General features: G+C 41.7%; 1 protein-coding gene across 3 annotated transcripts in view; it reads left to right on the plus strand.

Annotated features, from left to right (window-relative positions):
- STARD9 (StAR related lipid transfer domain containing 9) overlaps nt 1-17,788 on the plus strand; it is a 102,783-nt gene that overhangs the window by 80,926 nt on the left and 4,069 nt on the right. For 2 of the 3 annotated variants that reach the window (XM_061462382.1, XM_061462383.1), the window contains exons 23-30: nt 197-11,182; nt 12,008-12,205; nt 13,159-13,342; nt 14,194-14,340; nt 14,885-14,990; nt 16,505-16,647; nt 17,235-17,299; nt 17,388-17,593. In XM_061462382.1, the coding sequence (XP_061318366.1) occupies nt 197-11,182; nt 12,008-12,205; nt 13,159-13,342; nt 14,194-14,340; nt 14,885-14,990; nt 16,505-16,647; nt 17,235-17,299; nt 17,388-17,593 (12,035 nt within the window). The remainder of the gene's footprint in view (nt 1-196; nt 11,183-12,007; nt 12,206-13,158; nt 13,343-14,193; nt 14,341-14,884; nt 14,991-16,504; nt 16,648-17,234; nt 17,300-17,387; nt 17,594-17,788) is intronic. The other variant, XR_009744939.1, reaches the window with a different exon arrangement.

Consider the following 17,788-nt stretch of genomic DNA (forward strand, 5'->3'; position numbering starts at 1 on the left):
GGATATCTAGAGGACTGTATTGTTACTGACAGAATTTAACCTTATTGTTTCTATTTTCTGCTAAAATTTGCTTTTGGAAGGCATTGAGTGTTGCTTCATATATCGTTACTCTTAACTACAAGACATTATTGATGTGGAAGTGTTCTCAATTACATTATTCAAGCAAGGATTCTCTTTTATTTCTTTGTTTCCACAGTTGTTTGTTGAAGAGGGAGACTGTCTCAACATTATCTACCTCACCAAATACTGATCAAAGCTGTGAAGGCAATACAACAAGGAAGTTGTCATCTGTAGAATATCTTTACAAAAGAGGTAAAGACATTTCTGGGAGCAATGACCTTAATGATGAAAAAGAGATCTCCTTTTCAGTGCAGAGGCAGCTAACTGACAAACAAAACCCATCTTCATTTGCAAATAGAAAAGGAGCAGAAGAAAACTCTAATGATAAAGCTATCATGGCTTACATAAATAAAAATTATCAAAAAGTTGAAAAGTTGGATGACAACCCAGGGCAAACTGGATCTCAAAACCAGACCTCTAAAGGCTTCTCTCCTGATCTTTTTAAGGAGAAAAATGAGCCTGAAACCTTTATTGCAGGGACAAGAATGACAAAAGCAAAGGTGCTAGGAGATTTAAGTCAGGCTGCAAGTAGCAATCTAGAACAAAACAGAGCTCAGGTATCCAATGAAAAGACTAGAATGGATATCGATGGAAAAGGCCACAGATTTTCTCCAGAAAACTTTCCTAAAGAAATGAGGAAAACAGTGTATGGAAACCCACCATCAGTGCATCTAAACCAAACAGCCAAGAACTGGAAGAGAGCACCAAACTCAGCCTTGCCAAGTCATGAGAAATCAGCAGTGGAACATCAAGAATTTTTGATGGTGGCTACATCAGTAGGAAACCTCACAAAGATGAACACACAGGCACCACTCTTTTACGCTGAGAAAAAGTGGCACAGTGCTGAGATGCTAAGTGCTGGAGCATCCAGAACAGCAACAGAGGTGCTGGGGAACTGGCAGGAGGATGATGAAAATGAGATTTCTGATACTGACAGCTCCTATTCTGTGGATTCTCTCTCCTGTGCTTATGCAAAAGCTTTCTCAGAGAAAGCAAAACAAGATTTTGACAGAAACAAATGTCTTGCCAACCCAGAAGATTCTGAGAGCGATGACAGTCAAATGTCACAAGACTCTCTGGTAGAAAAGGAAAACAAAGCCAAAAAGGAAAATACAAGTCGATTTCACAAGTTGAAGTCCCGCCATGAGCCAGCTAAGCTTTACAAAAGCAGAACTGATCACCATATTTCGTCTTTGGTGACATCATACACGTCTCGTAGGAGGCTGGGAAAGCCTGAAAGAAGCTTTTCTCTGGACAGCTTAGCTGATGGAGAAGAGATGCTAGCAGAAGATCCGGTAGAAGAATCCAAATCTGATTCATCTGATGAAGTGCCAGCAGAGATTTTCTGGAAGTTACAAACTCCCAGATCACCAGCTATACAGACTGAGGAAGGCCATGAGTCCAAAACCTGCGACACAGATACAGAAGGGACAAGTTATGACCTGAAGCTGAGCAGTTCCTTTTACTTGGCCAGTAAGCCACAGCCTGCTTCCAGTAGTGCTTGCAAGCAGTTGCTGAATGGGATAAAAGTCTCCTTTGTAGAACAAGAAAGGTCTCTTGATAGAAGACCATATTATGCAAGTGGAAATCCTTTGCTTAATGCTGATGCTTGGACTTCCTGTGACTCAAAGTTTGACATCAACAGCCCCAGAACAGCACCTTCTTCCAATGAACATTTGGAATTTCAAGAAGCTCATCTCTGCTCCTTGAGCAAACCAGAGCTTTGGCTGAAGAAAGATGATCTAAAACAGTCAGCCGCTGAAGTTTCTTTTGTTTCCGGCTCTAAGCAGATACACAGCATTACTCATTTATCACATCGTATAAATGAAATGAACACATTTTTTTCCTCTGACACATCAGAAGTACCTTTACCTGAAACAACAACTGCGAGCAAAGTTTCTGAGAGCGAATCATTAAATAAGATTCTTAAGGGATGGACAAACTCTAATGAAAATTCCTCCTTGGTATCTCAAGAGGTAATGTCCTCATTTGCTAGCTCAGTAGGACCAAGCTCCTCTTTTGTTCCTGTTTCAGCAAAGCATGATTATCGCGAACATTCAAGGTCAAATTATCCTGAACAAGAACAACTGAATGAATTATCTACTTACAGGTCTGCCACTGAATGCACACAAACATTCAGATGTTTGGAAAGTGCCTCCACTGCAGACTGCTTGCCACTGGTATCTAGGAAAGAGGGGGACTCTTTCCCCACAGCTTATCCAGAGCTGTCAAAAGATCAGAGTCCGAAAAAACCACCCTTTGTTTCTGTGTTTCCTGTGCAAATTTCAGAGCAGAGAGATGGCTGTGTCAGTGCAGATTTAGAAGATGATTTCTTCAGAACTTCTGAAAAAGATTACATCAGTGATGTTTACAGTAACTTGATGACAAAGTCAAGTGTGACAGATGCAGGTAGAAGGGCATCTGTCAGTGCACCTGCTGCTGAATCTTCTACAGGATTGGCTCACAATATGATCTCAACACAGGCATCTGCAGTAAAACAAGTCCAATTTGGAAACCATGGACAGCTTTTTCCAAGAAGGGAAGTACCAGCATGTAGTGATGAAGGTTTCTTTCTCAGTGACTTAACAAATAAGAGCTGCTCTCTCGTAAGCAGTTACAAGTCCTTGGCTGGACAAGGAGCAGAATCAGCTGTTACAGTAGATGTCCTCAGATCTGGGGAGAGTAATTTGGAAACAATGCAAGAAACAGATTATGAACAGATATCTGCAGAAGAAATAACAACAGAGACAGATTTTTCCTCACAGAAGAAAACATACCAATGTAACCCTCTAGTTGTTGCTCACAGGGCAAGTTACGACCAATCTGCAACACCAATAGAGATGGCTCAAGAAGAGATTATCTGTATGGAGACAAGCACAGATAGCTTGGCAGAGATTGCAAAAGATGTGCCTTCATTCAGAGCTGATGAAGACTGTGAACCAAAGGATGAAGACGTGTCTTCACTGAATCATGAATTTAAAAGCAAACCTGTTTCAAAACATTATTCCCATGAATGTGCTTTAGCAGACAGTCAGGCAAGTTGTTTATCCCAGCAAGTTCCAGAAAATTCTATAGTATGCATTGATAGTATACGAGAAGAAAGCGGTGAAAGCAAAGAACACAATGTCCTGAATTCTCAGGCTGCAGCTCAGAAAGAATTTTCATCCGAGTATGAAAACTTAGTGGTAAGTGAAGTAAGTTATCTTATAGTGAATGTAAATGGAAAAGACACAGAGTCTTTCCCTGCTACTGTTCGTGAGAGTATAAATGATTTTCTCCCAGAATCCAATTCAATCATGTTTTACAAAGCTTCAACAAAAGCTAATCTTTTTCAAAGTGCATCTGAGACTGAAAATTATGATAAACTATTGGAGCATGTCACCGTAGTGAAAGGAGACTGCAATGCTACATCTAATCTTACTGTGGAAGTCAGTGGCACAGAAAGTTGTTCTGAGGCGCATTCTGGCTGCCTTTGTACAACATGCTCTTCAAAATCAACAGGGCAAAAAATCAGTACACATAGGATGACTGACATTTCCATTCTCTTGGAAGCAGAAACACAGAACAAATCTTTACTCGAATCAAAAGAAGAGAAAGAAGGCTTTTTAGAAAGTGACTGCCCAGAGGGTGTCTTGCTTGTTGAAGGTGATGTAAACTCTGAGCCAGAAAGAGTATTTGAATACAGCACAAATACATCAGCTACTGTTTCTCAAGAGGAGAGTCTGTATGTAAATAAAGAACCCAAGTTTTTAAGAAACCCAGACACCAATCCAGAAGAAACTGTGGTTCCTTATCGGGATACAAAAGCAGGCTCTGATGAAGAAAGAGCAAAATTAATCAGCAGTGCAATCAATTTAGAAAAAAATGCATTGCAAACTAAATCCAGACAGATTGAAAGTTTACCTGACCTCCAAGTCCAAAGTGTAACTGAAGACAGGAGTGGAGAGGATTTTAAAGACATTGTTCTATCTCAGAATCCAAAGAAACCACTTGATACTGAAGGTTGTGAGGTTCAGCATGAGTTTTATACCAATCTGTGCCTGACACATGAAGAGGTGGAGAAAGATGACCTGCAGGTAGCCAGCACCAGGATAGAACATACTCAGGAACCAAAAGCACTCGTGCACTGTGGCAGCCACCTTGAAACAAGCAGCTTTTGCCAAAAAGAAAAAAAAGAGAAAACAGAAATAGGTATTTATTCACCAGAGTTTTCCATTGCTCCCAAACCCACTCCTTCAGCTTTGCGTTCCCATACAACAGAGACTACTCAGAATACTTCAGGTGTCCTTGATACGTGTGAGGGGCTTTTACAGAGGAACAAAACAATAGAGAATGTGTTTAATACAGAGGATGTAGGTACAACAGTACTAGTCACAAAACCTGAAACTGAAGGACAAGTAAATTCTAGCAATGTAATTGAACATTATGTACCACGCTCTTTGCCCCAGGAAGACAAGTTTAATGAATGTGAAGTGACTGGGAGTGAAGAACAAATTATCGTGACAAACACTGAGGATCTGATTATTATGAGGCAGGAAGTCCTACTCAAAGATGAAAATGCGTTATTCACTGAAGGGTCTCCAGCTCTACATCAGATGTCTTGTGACAGAGATGATAAAGAGGAAATTTTAAATCAGTTCAAGATCCCTGAAAGATACCTGACCGCTTCAGGTCTAGAACAGGATGCACTGTTAGAAGGTGATTCAAGATTCCATGATCCTACTGAAATGAGTGAAGATGGTGGCTCAGTGGACTCTGTTGCAGATACAAGAAATGCAGTCATGAAAGATATTGATGCATATGAATATTCAGTAGATGACAGTACTGGTATGGACCAAGAATTCAAAAGTCTCCACATGAAAGAGGAGAGTGATACGTATATGAGTTGCTCTATGCAGTGTCCTGAGCATGGTGCTTCAGGAAACTTGAATCAAAGATGTGATAGTTGTGAATTGGATCCAGTAGGCTCCAGAGTAATGGAGGAGAAAGTGCATTTGATGAGTCTAGTTCAAATGGCCAAAGAAAAGCAGATCTTTATAGAAAACACAGAGGAGGTAGAAGTGGTCATTTTACAAAACCTGAACAAACTATTCCCTGAAAACAAAGACGGCTGCCAAATGATATGTGATGACAGCAGATTAAGTGAAATCTTAAGAGAAAGTCAGTGGGTGTCTACCAGCTTTTCTGGAAATAATGAAGATATCAACAAGGAACAAAATCCATCAGCAACACTGACGACTACTGAGAAAAAGCAAGAAAGTTCACTTAGAGACTTCCCATGCCAGTCTGTAAATCACCTTTTATATCTTGGAGTAAGTGATGATTCCCATCTTGTTCAAGATGTTCCCACTGCACTGAAAGGACATACAAAGGCATCTAACAGCAGTGTTGGAACCGGAGTTGTTCTGCCTTACTACGAAACATTAATGGAGAGTGAGGTCTGTGTTGGTATGCCTGTTTCAGTCAACCATATTGGAGAAGACAAGTATCTTCCTGATAAAATGCCAAGCAAGAATATAGCTTTTCTGCAAAACAGGACCACACAGGGCAGGCAGGAGGAAGACTCTTTTGTATCTGGGCAAACTGTCAATAAGAATAGCTCTTCCACTCCTTACAGTGCAGGTGGTCCTGAGTCTGAAGTAGCTGTACTTCAGCCAGGGGCCAAAGGAAACCCGTTTTCCTTGGAAAAATTTGATTCATCTGAAGCTGTAATTCAGGATGTTAACATTGGTCATGAAGAACACAGGATGGATTTAATGGTTAATAAACTATCAAAAGGCTACCTTAATTCCACAGAAGATGCAACTCAAGAAGAAAAGGGTACCACTGTGCCTGATTCACTGCTTTTGGGTAATACAAACCTGCTTTCTTCTTCAGAGAAAAAAGTGATGGAAGGTATAGAAGGGGGGAAAATGCAGTCTTTACAAGAAATCTCTAAGCAAAAAATGCTTCACAACACTAATACAACTCAGAAAGTACTTGAGTTAGGGAGTTTATCACAGCATGATGAGAAGGAGAAATTTTTAAGCACAAGCTATACTACAACAAACAGTAAAAACGAAAACGCAAAGTTTCCTGGTGTAACTGGATATCAGCATGAGCCCAGAGAAAATCAGGGATTCGGGATTTCTGAAGAGTTCTGCATAGACCAACCAGGCAGCTCTGATTCTGAGAACACTTCAGCCCATTCAGAAGGCTTGAACAATTCTCTGTGGGAAAATCTACATTACAGTAAAGAGTTTCTAAGTTATAATAGGAACTCAGGCACTTCTGAATGTTCTCCTGGTCTTCTAAATCATCAAGCATCATCTGAAGATGCTCTGATTGCTAGCAGTGAAGACAAAAGTAAACACGATGCTGCTCTCGCTAAAGAAACTAAATACTTTGAAAGTGAATCCACTTATTCAAGTGTATCTGTAACTTTTCCTGATGCTTCTCAAAAAGGGGATGAAAGGAAAACTAATTCTGCAGTGGCAGAGGCCACAGACAGTCAGAATAATAAACTGCCTGAAAAAGTTGCAGGAACAGATCAAAAGGAGAAAGTAATGCAAAGTTCTTTCGAGAACTTCAGTCACGTAAAAGAAAATGAAACTCCTGAGTACACAGAGCACTACAATAACCCTTCTCATGTGACTGTACCAGAATCAGGCTCACTTACTTTTCAGGGCCGAGAACAGAGTGGCAGTGAAGAATCAAAGTCTCTTCCATCCTGCTTTGTAGAAGGTGCTCCCGCTGATCCACCTTTTCAAAGCTCCAAGAACTTCAGTGCTTTTGACACTGTGTGCTCAGTAAAAGATTATCCTCAAGCATTTACAAGTGTCAATCACCCATTCTTAACACCATTTTCTTTGGCTGCAGATATAGGCCCTGGTGAAACCGGCACATATGATACTTCACATACAAGTATATTGAAACATTCTCCATTTGCTGTTTTGCAAATACAAGACACTCAGTCTGATAAAGCTGTGGTATTTGATGAGCCGATATGTGCTTCAGGAAGTATTTTACTCTCTCTTGCAAAAGAAAACAGGCATTGTCCAGTGTCAGACACAGACTCTACTTCATATGGACATTCTGCTGTAGGTGGGGAACCTGTATATGGAAGTAATCATAAAAAAATTGACAGTGATATAAAAGTTGGTCAGCACCACTGGGGTAAAGTTCCACCACAAGAAGCTTGCACAGGAGACATAGAGAAAGTACTAACTGATAATTCTCTTCTATTACCATCATTACCTTTTGGGGATATGGGAAGGGCAATTCTTGTTAAAGAGGAAAAAAAGAGAAATGTACTTAACAAAAATGAGGCAGAACTGCACCCAAATAATGAGACTGAACACTTTGCAGTAGAGACAGAGCAGAGAAAAACATTATGTAGAGAACCTGTTGAAATGCAAACTAACGTATCCTCAAATTCTGCAAATGAATTAATAAGTTCAGAAGTTAGAGTGTTGGAAGATCTGTATTCAGGAGATGTTGATGTGGGTGCTGAGTACACCAATTCATTTAGTCCAACATACCCCACATACAGCAGAAGCACTGATCCCAGACAACTGTATCGTGCTGTCTTGGGTTTTGAAAAAAACCCTGCAGGTCTGCAAGATAATTGTCAGTATGTGCCTACAGGCGATCAGATAAAACAGGTGCTAGATAGAACAAATACAGATGGTAGAAAAGAGATTTTACTTTACCAGAATAATACAGGTTCAGGCTTTGACGGCCCTGACGCTAATGCAGGCAATTGTTCACCAATGGGAGATGATCTAATGAGGAATAAGACTCTGAAATCAGAAAGACTAAAGTTTTCTGCCATCAATAATGACAGTACGTCTGTCAAGTTTTTGCCAGAAACCCATGATTTGCCTCCTCAACAATCCAAATTTGTGAAATTAAGGAGCAAACAATCATATTCTACTACACGGAATACAAAGAGCTGTAAACAAAATGAACAGAGACCTTCCTTACAAAGTCACAGACTATCAGCCCCAGCTATTGCTGTCTTCTCTGATACAGAATATACTTTGGAAACTTCATCTAAGGCAGATTCCTTGTTGTATTCTGCATCTAAATCACTGCAAGATTTAAACATGAGTGTAGAGCCTCCATCACCAACTGAAGATGATCTTCATGGAATTGAAAGATTTTCAAAGCAGGAGTCAAAGAACATTCTACAGGTTAAATCTAAACCCAGATTTCAGCAAAGAATAGCACAAACTAAGAAGCTTGCAAACTGTGATCCCAAAAATGTACAGAACTTTGCAGCAAGAACCCAAAGCAGCCAGTCTTCAAAAGACTCTACTACTCGATCTCCATCATCCTTACTGCACACAGCTCACAGTTCTGTGGGTGCAGAAACAAACATCCATTCAAAGAGTAGTTCTGTAGCTCAGTGTAGTGAAGGGAAAGTTGAAGAAGCTGGATACCAGCCAGGAACAAATTTATTTTTGCAAGACAATAAAGACACAATGCATTTTAGTTCAAGTGATATCAACCCATATATTCATCCATGGCAACAAGATGGATCATGCAAGATTGGCTGGAAACAGTATATTTTTGGAAGTGCAAGTGATGTCTCTTGCAATCAAATTCCTTTAACCCTGGAAAACCGTAAAGTTATGAGATGCTCCAGCGTCGACAATGGATTGAATTCTCAAAATTCTCCTTTTCATTCTCATCTCAGTTCATACGCTACAGCAAAAGTTTTATCGAGCACTTTAAGCAGCATCGAAGGTCTTCAAGGATGGGACAATGTCAGACAAAACCTTCAATCTGCGTGCTCAAGTGACGGTACCAAGCAGTATAGCAATGTGTCCAGTGAAACCTTGGAAACTAATCCAGAAAATAACACTGCTGAACTTGAGAATCCTTCTGCACAACCTGGTAACTCTTCAGTGCAGGTTGATGAAATTGTACTATTATATCCTTCTGAGTCTGAAAGGTCTTCCAAAAAACTACCAGGGACTACATGTGAGCAGGGAACACAAACAGCAACTCCAGGAAGGTATAAAAGGCAGAGAAGACATCAGAGAAGCTATACGGATGTTTCTGCAAGAAAGCAGGAAACAGACAGAGATTTAGTTCATCAACCATCTTCTTGGACAAGCATGCAGAACCTGTCCATGCATCTGTCACAGCTGCTTCAGAACACTTCTGAGCTGTTGGGAAACCTCTCCCAACAGAGTATTATAGATAATGAGCAGAATACCAAAATGAACCAAAGAGGAACTGAAGAGGCTGTAAAGGCTACTAGATCAGATAGCTGCACTCAGACTACAGCAGATGTAGGCACTCAAACAGACATTTTGGAAGAACCTCAAAGCAAACGTGAAGAAAAACAAATAGAAGAAAAAATGGAAAATGAATTGAGGGTGGCTCGGGCAGTAAATGTTGATTGGAAAGAAATAGGTGCAGATGCAAAGATTCTCAAAAGGAAAGAGGAAACACTGTCCCTTGAAGAAAGAACAAAAGAACGAACAGGGATGAGAAGTCTGGGCAACCCTGACTTCCATGACAGTCTTGACAGCATTTTGGAGGACTCCTTTATGCATCTGCCTCTCTTACCCAGAACCTCCACTCCTATTGTAGATTGCAAAAAACCATTATTAAATGCACAGCAGAATACTAGTACCAGTACCAGAGTTTCATCTGTCACATCATCTTCACTGAGTTCAGGGCAAGATAGCTCTTCATGCACTGTAGTTAGCAGCCCTACTGACAGCACCTCTCAATCTGCAGCATCTTACACTCAGGATAAAAGAAGTGTCAACGAACTAGAGATTCCAGCAGAGAGAAAATCCTATTACAAGAACACCCTGCTAGTCGATAGGGCCTCTTCCCCTATTCTTACTCTTAGTGCTAGTCCCAGCAGCCAGACTGCTTATAGCAAATCTGTCTGCCCTATTAAGCAACCTCGTGGATATTCCAGTGATGCTTCAAGTCCTCCTCACAACCAGAGAAAGCAGAGGGCAGGTCCACAGCTCAGCATGCCCCCTCACGTGGACAACTTTTCACAGACAGAAACAGACAGTGAATCTGGTGCTTCTAGAGAACATAAGGGCATAAAGAAGAAATCGGGAAGCTTCCCAGATAAGAAAGCAGCTGAAGAGCTTTTAGGACAGCATGGTTCAGAAGACCTGGGGCAACAGCACAGAGTCACGGTTGACAGCCACACTACCATTTGTGCCAAACGACTGTATCACTCCAGCAGTATGTTGGAGGTGTCAGGCCACAGGGAACTTTTAACAGGTGATCTCAGAGACCACAGTCCACTGGCACATTCACTTCACTCTATGTATGTCATGAGGGGAGGAGGAGGCTCTTCAGCTGTAACCAGACACGAGAAGTATGTTGGTCATCCTGATGCTGCTTTAATTCATGACTACTCATCTCCAAATGCCGAGTTCCTTTTCAATAAAAGAATTAGTGCCACTTGTTCAAGTAAGACAAACACGGGCACGTCCTCAGAACCTCTGGGAGAAGCATCATCTTTACAATTTCGTGATTTCTTCTGGAAATATGAACACAGCAGCCCTGCCCCACTGTCTGATGCGAGTGATGTGCAGACTTCCTTCCAAGGTGACAATATGGATTCTGTCACTGAAAGTGAATGTGACACTGAGATTCCTCTCAACAAAACCACTCCTTTTGCAAAGCCTCACAGGCCTCGGAGCTACAGCCTCCGTGACTTACCTATACACAATAAATTCAGCAACTGGTGTGGTGTCAAGGGCAGCCCTCCTTCCTTACTCAGCTTGAGCGGCAGTGTGGCTGATTTACGAAGTCAGGCAGAAAAGAAGCCTAGAAGCACAAGAGCAGCAGAAATGGAAGGGAAATCCCAGCTTTGCGACAGCAGGAGCAGAGAGATTGAGAGACTTCAGCGAGAGCGTGCTCAGATCATGTCTGGCATTCATCTGGATCTGCATCAGCATCCCCTCACTGTGGAACTGACGGAAGCAAAGCTCAATCACGGCATCGGGGAAACGGATGCCCTGCTGAGGGTCCTTCAGAGCGGGACAGCAGAGGACCTGGTGGGGATTCCAGTGAAGCAGCAACTCTATGAAAGGTAAATTACTTCAAGTAGTGTTGTCGTAGGTATTTTGAATACACTTCGTGTATGCTTCATGCAGCATAAATAACATTTAGTAATGAGCACTTAATCACTTAGTCACACTGAGGGAACTGTATGTGAAGAGTTACAGTATCAAGCTTATTTTATATACAGTTAAGTAATGCATTTAAGACAAAATTTTGGGGTTACTTCAAGAAAATAGGGACAAGTATAAGATTTGGTGTAATTCAAATTTAGTGTCACCCTCTTAAAATTTCTAGCAGCTGTGAGAGTGATCATGTATACCAGGTGATCATGGGAATATATGTCACTGATTTATTGCAAGGTAAGAATAATTGATACATACTGTTTATGGGAATATCTCATGCACCTTGTTTCTGTGAATAGATGCTGCTGCATTATGCCAAAAAAAAAAACAAAACTCAGCCATAAATATATGATGTATTTTACAAAAAAAAAAAAATAAGATCCTAGACTCTAGTGACTGGATTACAGAACTCAGTTTAGGAAGCTGTTGTAACTAAAAAGATTTAGGACTAGCTGCGTTACTCTCCATCCTTAATTTGCCTCTCAGCCATTACAAGCAGTAGCCAAGACCCTCTTACACGTTTCCTACTGTTATAAAAGCAGTGGAGTTTTAGAATTTCTGCATCACCAGTCAGCATGTGGCCAAAGGGGTATTGGAAGGGGAGCGCATGGTATTAGATTCCTATAAATTTTACATTACAAAGCTACCTCATATTTAAGTCTTCTTTAAAAAATCAGCAAATGTAACTTTGCAGGGTGCATTTTGTCAATCTAATCATGTTTCCCTGACAGACACATGAGGACTATTGAAACTCTGAGGAAGGAAAGAGAAAAAAGGCTGCAAAGATACCAAAGAAGCCGAAGTCTGAGTCCTCAAAAGCATTTGAGTCTGTTACAGACACTGGATGCAAGTCAGAGGGATCTGGATCTTCCCAGTAGACGCCGAGAATATCTGCAACAATTGAGAAGAGATGTGGTGGAAAACACCAGGTATGGCATTAGAAACCTCTCTTTTGGCCTCATGTATGTTAACAGTGTTCATACTGGGTGCATATTAATGGTTCTTACTGACGTCTGAGGCTTCTGTGGCAGAAGAATTCTTCTCCGTGTGGAAGTGTTAAATGCTCGGATAGACAGGGAAAAAAATCTGTTTTCCTGTTGCTGCCAGCAAAACAAGCATGAACCTGATTTTAGAAAACATGCATCAAAAGTTTCCATCTAGTTTGTTTCAGTCCATATCAAGTATCTAATTTATGTGTATGATGTATGGGGACAGCCAAGTATTCATTCAGGCTTGACTCATTACAGACCAATCTGTCTTCTTACTCCTTCATTAACTTAAAAGACATATGAAATAGTTTTGTGTTAAATATCAAACAAGTTCTGCAACCCTTCACCACTTAGAATTTGAGTTTCATTCCTCACCATATCCCCTAAATGACTTTTGCTTCCTTTGCAGTAGGTCAGGAGACAGTTATTTTCCCAACGCAATTATTTTGCATGTGATGGCGCCAAAGCAATAACCTTAGATGATACGGGGAACTGACTTGGAAAGCAGTGCAGTCACTACAGTAATCTCAGTGGTAAACTGGACTTGCAACCTGAGTAATTTTCCAAGGTTAATGTTCATGTAGCCTTTAGTGAGCAAAGAGAAACTTTTGGGGGGCTAATATGGTGGGGTTTCATTGCTTTTCTGGTAAATTTTACTGTTCATAGAATCACAGAATGGTTTCGGTTGGATGGGACATTAAAGCTCATACAGTTCCAACCCCCTGCCACAGGCAGGGACAGCTTCTACTAGACCAGGTTGTCCAAAACCCTGTCCAACCTGGCCTTGAACACTGCCAGGGATATGTTGAAAGATGATTTTTCTCATGGTATTTTGTCAGGTGACCCGTTTCAAGTAATTACTTGTGTTTCCCCCCTCTTACCTGTCTTTACAGAGTTCAAGAACCAAAAAGAAGAAGCATTCAGCATCCTTCAGACATCGAACTGTTGCTCCGAGACTACCAGAGGGCACGAGAGGAAACCAAAAGTGAAATAGCACGAGCTAGGGACAAACTTCGGGAGAGAGCTGAGCAAGAAAAGAGGCGTATAAGGGAGCAAATATTTTCTCAGTTACAGAAGGTGAGTGTTACAGAGGAAACCATTGGGCATTATTCACATCAATGCATATCTTTAAAAGAAACTGTTCCATGGCTAAGTAATCATCCTGTTTGATGCACATCAGTGTAGAAAAGGCGGAAAATAAAATGCAAATTTGTGATTAAAAAAACCTGAGTCATATTGGGCTGATACTGTTTATGGTTCTGAACGGTACCTTGAATTCAGACACCTCCATGGGATGACTGAATCTTACCACATCTGCTACTTTGTTTTTCTTGGGTAATGTAAGCATGCTTCACCGGAGTTGGAAATCGAAACTTAAAACCACCTTTGAAAGTATAAATAACCTTGAAGTTCTTGGTATTATCTTATTATGTAATTCCTACTTCATCTTCTGGGTTGGCATTGAGTGGTTCAATTGGCTGACGTAAAATCTCCAATCTGTAACAACTACATTTGATCAGCAAACTAGGTCAGGGGCTACTCAAAAAAGAGGCAAAGAGGAACAAATGGGACTGAAAAGAGATCTTTTTTAAATCTTATTTTCCCCTTAAAAACACCCTGGCACTGGTTCGATAGCCTGGACTCTCACGTGTGAAGAATAACAACAGCAGAAGCTGCATTTTCCCAGACTGCCAAGTTTTACAGGGTCCCTCAACAGCTCATATGTTGGTCTTTAAGATGAGCCTGCTTATTTAATAGTTTCTGTATGGCAACAGCCTTTGTCCTGTCAGCACTCCTTGAAAGAAGCTGGACTTCTTTAGATTATTGCTCTTTCCCATTTCAGTGCCGTCATCGTTGATTTGACTAGCTGCTGTGCAAGGTGAGCTTTGCGTGGTTTTTTGTTGGTAATACTGTGATACTGATTACAGGAAGAAGCAAGGCTGAAGACTCTTGCAAGCACAAGCACTTTATGTACAGACTCCAGCCTCAGCCTCTCCTCTGGCCCAACATCTGGCTACAACAGCAGCAATACTGCTACGTACACTGCAAGTAACCTCAGCAGCCAGGAAGGACAGGTGAGGAACAGCTGGCCTGTGAGACTAATATCTCCTGATGCTTTAACAGTAATAGAGAATGTAGGAACAGAAGCAGGGCATGTTTACGTCATGAGTGCAGAGAGGGGTGATGTGGCAGGAGCATCACCAGGTAATAGTGATGCTTTTATTTTCCTGAGATATTTTTTGGCTTTTTTTTTTAACTCATAGATAAAATCCAGATAGTGTTATTGTCAGTAATGCCACTACCTGCCAAACATTTTAGAAACAAGTCTTTTGTTGCAATAAAACAGAATCTGATGTTCTCAGTGTGCCTCCCTGAATGATGCATTGACTTACGTTTCTGTGTGTGAACATGGACTTTCCTGAAGTTACTTTCTGGAGCATATACCTATGCTAGCTCCTTGCACTTGGTTTGCTCAGTTTCACAAGTCAAGGTATCTTCATTTCAGAATCAGGGGAAAGGCAAAGGAGTTAACTTCTGATAAACAGAAGCTTCCAAACGTGTAAGGCAGACATGTGACAAATACTCCACTTCTTCTACTTCTGCTCATTCCTAAATCAGGTTTCCTCTGGGAATGCTTTGCTTTCAAGAGATACACGAGGTCGTTCAGCTGTTAGAAACAGTCAGCTTTATGTGTTAGAGCAGCTACAGAAGGATTCTACATTTGGTAAGTAAAACATATGACTCCTTATGTTTGAGCTGGATCCCAAAGCCTAATGAGATTTGTCATTTATTTAAATCAAAATCTAATTTGATTCTAGATATTGTGCAGATGTCCTTACCATTACATGACTTCAGGAAAATAGTCAACCAGGAGCCAGAGCTTGCTTAGAATTTCCTGAAAAACCAAATGGGGATTTGATCCCTCTAAAGAAGTTGGTCTATGTCCTGTCATGTTACCACATCAAGTGTTCTGGGAGGATGACAGTACTTTGAGTGAACCAAAGATGCAGGGGGAAGAGGGGTTGGCTACAGCTGCAATGAGTATAGGATTGTACACAAAAGTTCTTATTTTTATCCTCCAAACTGATGTTCCTGCCTCTTCTTTAGGTTATTTTGTTAGCTTATACATGGTACTAACTGTTAAACTTGAGTAATGCACAATGTGGAATCACAGAATAGTTAAGGTTGGGAAGGACCTTAAGATCATCTAGTTCCAACCCCCGTGCATGTGAGTTAACCTCACACTTAACCATGTCACCCAAGGCTCTGTCCAACCTCGTCTTGAACACTGCCAGGGATGGAGCATTCACAACCTCCCTGGGCAACCTATTCCAGGGCCTCGCCACCCTAACAGGAAAGAAAATTTCCTCCTTATATCCAATCTAAACTTCCCCTGTTTGAGTTCTAACCCGTTACCCCTTGTCCTGTCACTACAGTCCCTAATGAAGAGTCCCTCCCAGCATCCCTATAGGCCCCCTTCAGATACTGGAAGTTGCTATGAGGTCTCCACGCAGCCTTCTCTTCTCCAGGCTCAACAGCCCCAACTTTCCCAGCCTATCTTCATACAGGAGGTGCTCCAGTCCCCTGATCATCCTCGTGGCCTCCTCTGGACTTGTTCCAACAGTTCCATGTCCTTTTTATGTTGAGGACACCAGAACTGCACACAATACTCCAGGTGAGGTCTCACAAGAGCAGAGTAGAGGGGCAGGATCACCTCCTTCAACCTGCTGGTCACGCTCCTTTTGATGCAGCCCAGGATACGGTTGGCTTTCTGGGATGCGAGCACACACTGAAGCTGGCTCATGTTCATTTTCTCATCAACCAACACCCCCAAGTCCCCCTCTGCAGGGCTGCTCTGAATCTTTTCTTTGCCCAACCTGTAGCTGTGCCTGGGATTGCTCCGACCCAGGTGTAGGACCTTGCACTTGTCATGGTTAAACTTCATGAGGTTGGCATCAGCCCACCTCACAAGCATGTCAAGGTCCCTCTGGATGGCATTCCTTCCCTGCAGTGTATCAACTGGACCATACAGCTTGGTGTCATCGGCAAACTTGCTGAGGGCGCACACAGTGTAATTACTAATATGCACATTGACTACACAAGGGATAGCATGAATCCTTCAGGAGGACCAGGTGCCTGGGTGCTCCAGTGGTGGGTTGAAGTCCCTGCAACTGCAGATAGCAACGAGTTTTCTTTTCAGTATTTTTTACTCCCCTATGGCTTTTTTGTTTCCCACAGAAGCCAGCAGCATTCAGCCACCCCTTCCTTCTAGCAGCATCAGCTGTAGGTTCACCCATGGATTAACTATTTCCGTCAGCTCCTCTTCCACAAAAGGATACCAAGATTTATCCAAACACATCTTGGCCAATGCTACCACTGAGGTAAGTGAATAAGCAGAGTTTTCACTTACCCCTGTATCTCCTGCTATGAGTTGTAGTGAGTATGTGTGGGAGAAGCCTTGCTGCTCTACACTGCTAATAGTTATATATTTGTCAGCTAGAGACAGACACACCAAGCAATTTTAAATGGTGGGGAAAGTGAGCCGGGCTGCAACAGAGGAGACTCTTGCATGTTAGCTGAAATGGTTGAGTGAAGCTGGGGGAACTGCTGAGTCAGAAGGAAAGCATACCAACTTCCTATTTCACATCAGGTACAAACACTCCAACATGCTCCCCCCACCTCCCATTTTCTCACAATAGTTTAGGCTAGCGTACAAGTGTGTATGTTTATATACATATATATATATATATTATACAGGATGTATATATCCTCCTTCAGCAGAGAATATGACAGCCAAGACCATCTGGCTGTTGATACTTCCTAGGAATTACTAGCACTGTAAAACTGTGTGTGGTAAAGGCAGCTTAGTAGTTTGAATAGAAGACAGCGTAGCAGCATGTAAACGCTGGATGCAGTTTATAGTTTCTACGGCTTTCTCTTACCTGCACATCTGTTACTGTTTTCTAAGGTAATGGCAGCATGCTCTCATAACCTGAGGAATCTCTACACCTGCCAAGCAGCAGCTGGGTGGAAGTAAGTTTATGGCAGGTCTTTATAATGGGAGGCCTTCTTTTGTACTTGGCCCTGTTATGTGCAAATACCTTTCATTTGTCTTTGACAGGTATCAATGTACAGAAAAAGAGGTGCTGGTTTATTACAAAGTCTTCCCTTCAGCAACAAGGCATGGGTTCCTGGGAGCAGGAGTGATAGAAAGACCCCTGCCCTACGTGTGGGGACTAGTGAGAGATCCTGGCAAACGACATCTGTATGACAGAACTATCAACACAGCTCGAATACACAAAAAAGTAACCAGCCACATCCAGCTGGGTGAGTATCAACACAAAAGACTGGCCACCTTTACCAGTAGGTACTTTCTCAGCTCAAGTTGCCAGCCAGAAGGAGACTTAAAGGCATCATTTCATTTCCTCACGTCTGAATAAATAATTTCATTATTTAATATGGGAACTTGAGCTTTGCAAGGCTTTTCCAAAGTGAGGATAATATTAAACACATCTCACTGTG

The sequence above is a fragment of the Pezoporus flaviventris genome, unplaced genomic scaffold (assembly GCF_033815535.1).
Source record: "Pezoporus flaviventris isolate CSIRO_AGI_PZ_B2104156 unplaced genomic scaffold, CSIRO_AGI_Pfla_v1 ptg000035l, whole genome shotgun sequence".
Taxonomy (NCBI): Eukaryota; Metazoa; Chordata; class Aves; order Psittaciformes; family Psittacidae; genus Pezoporus; species Pezoporus flaviventris.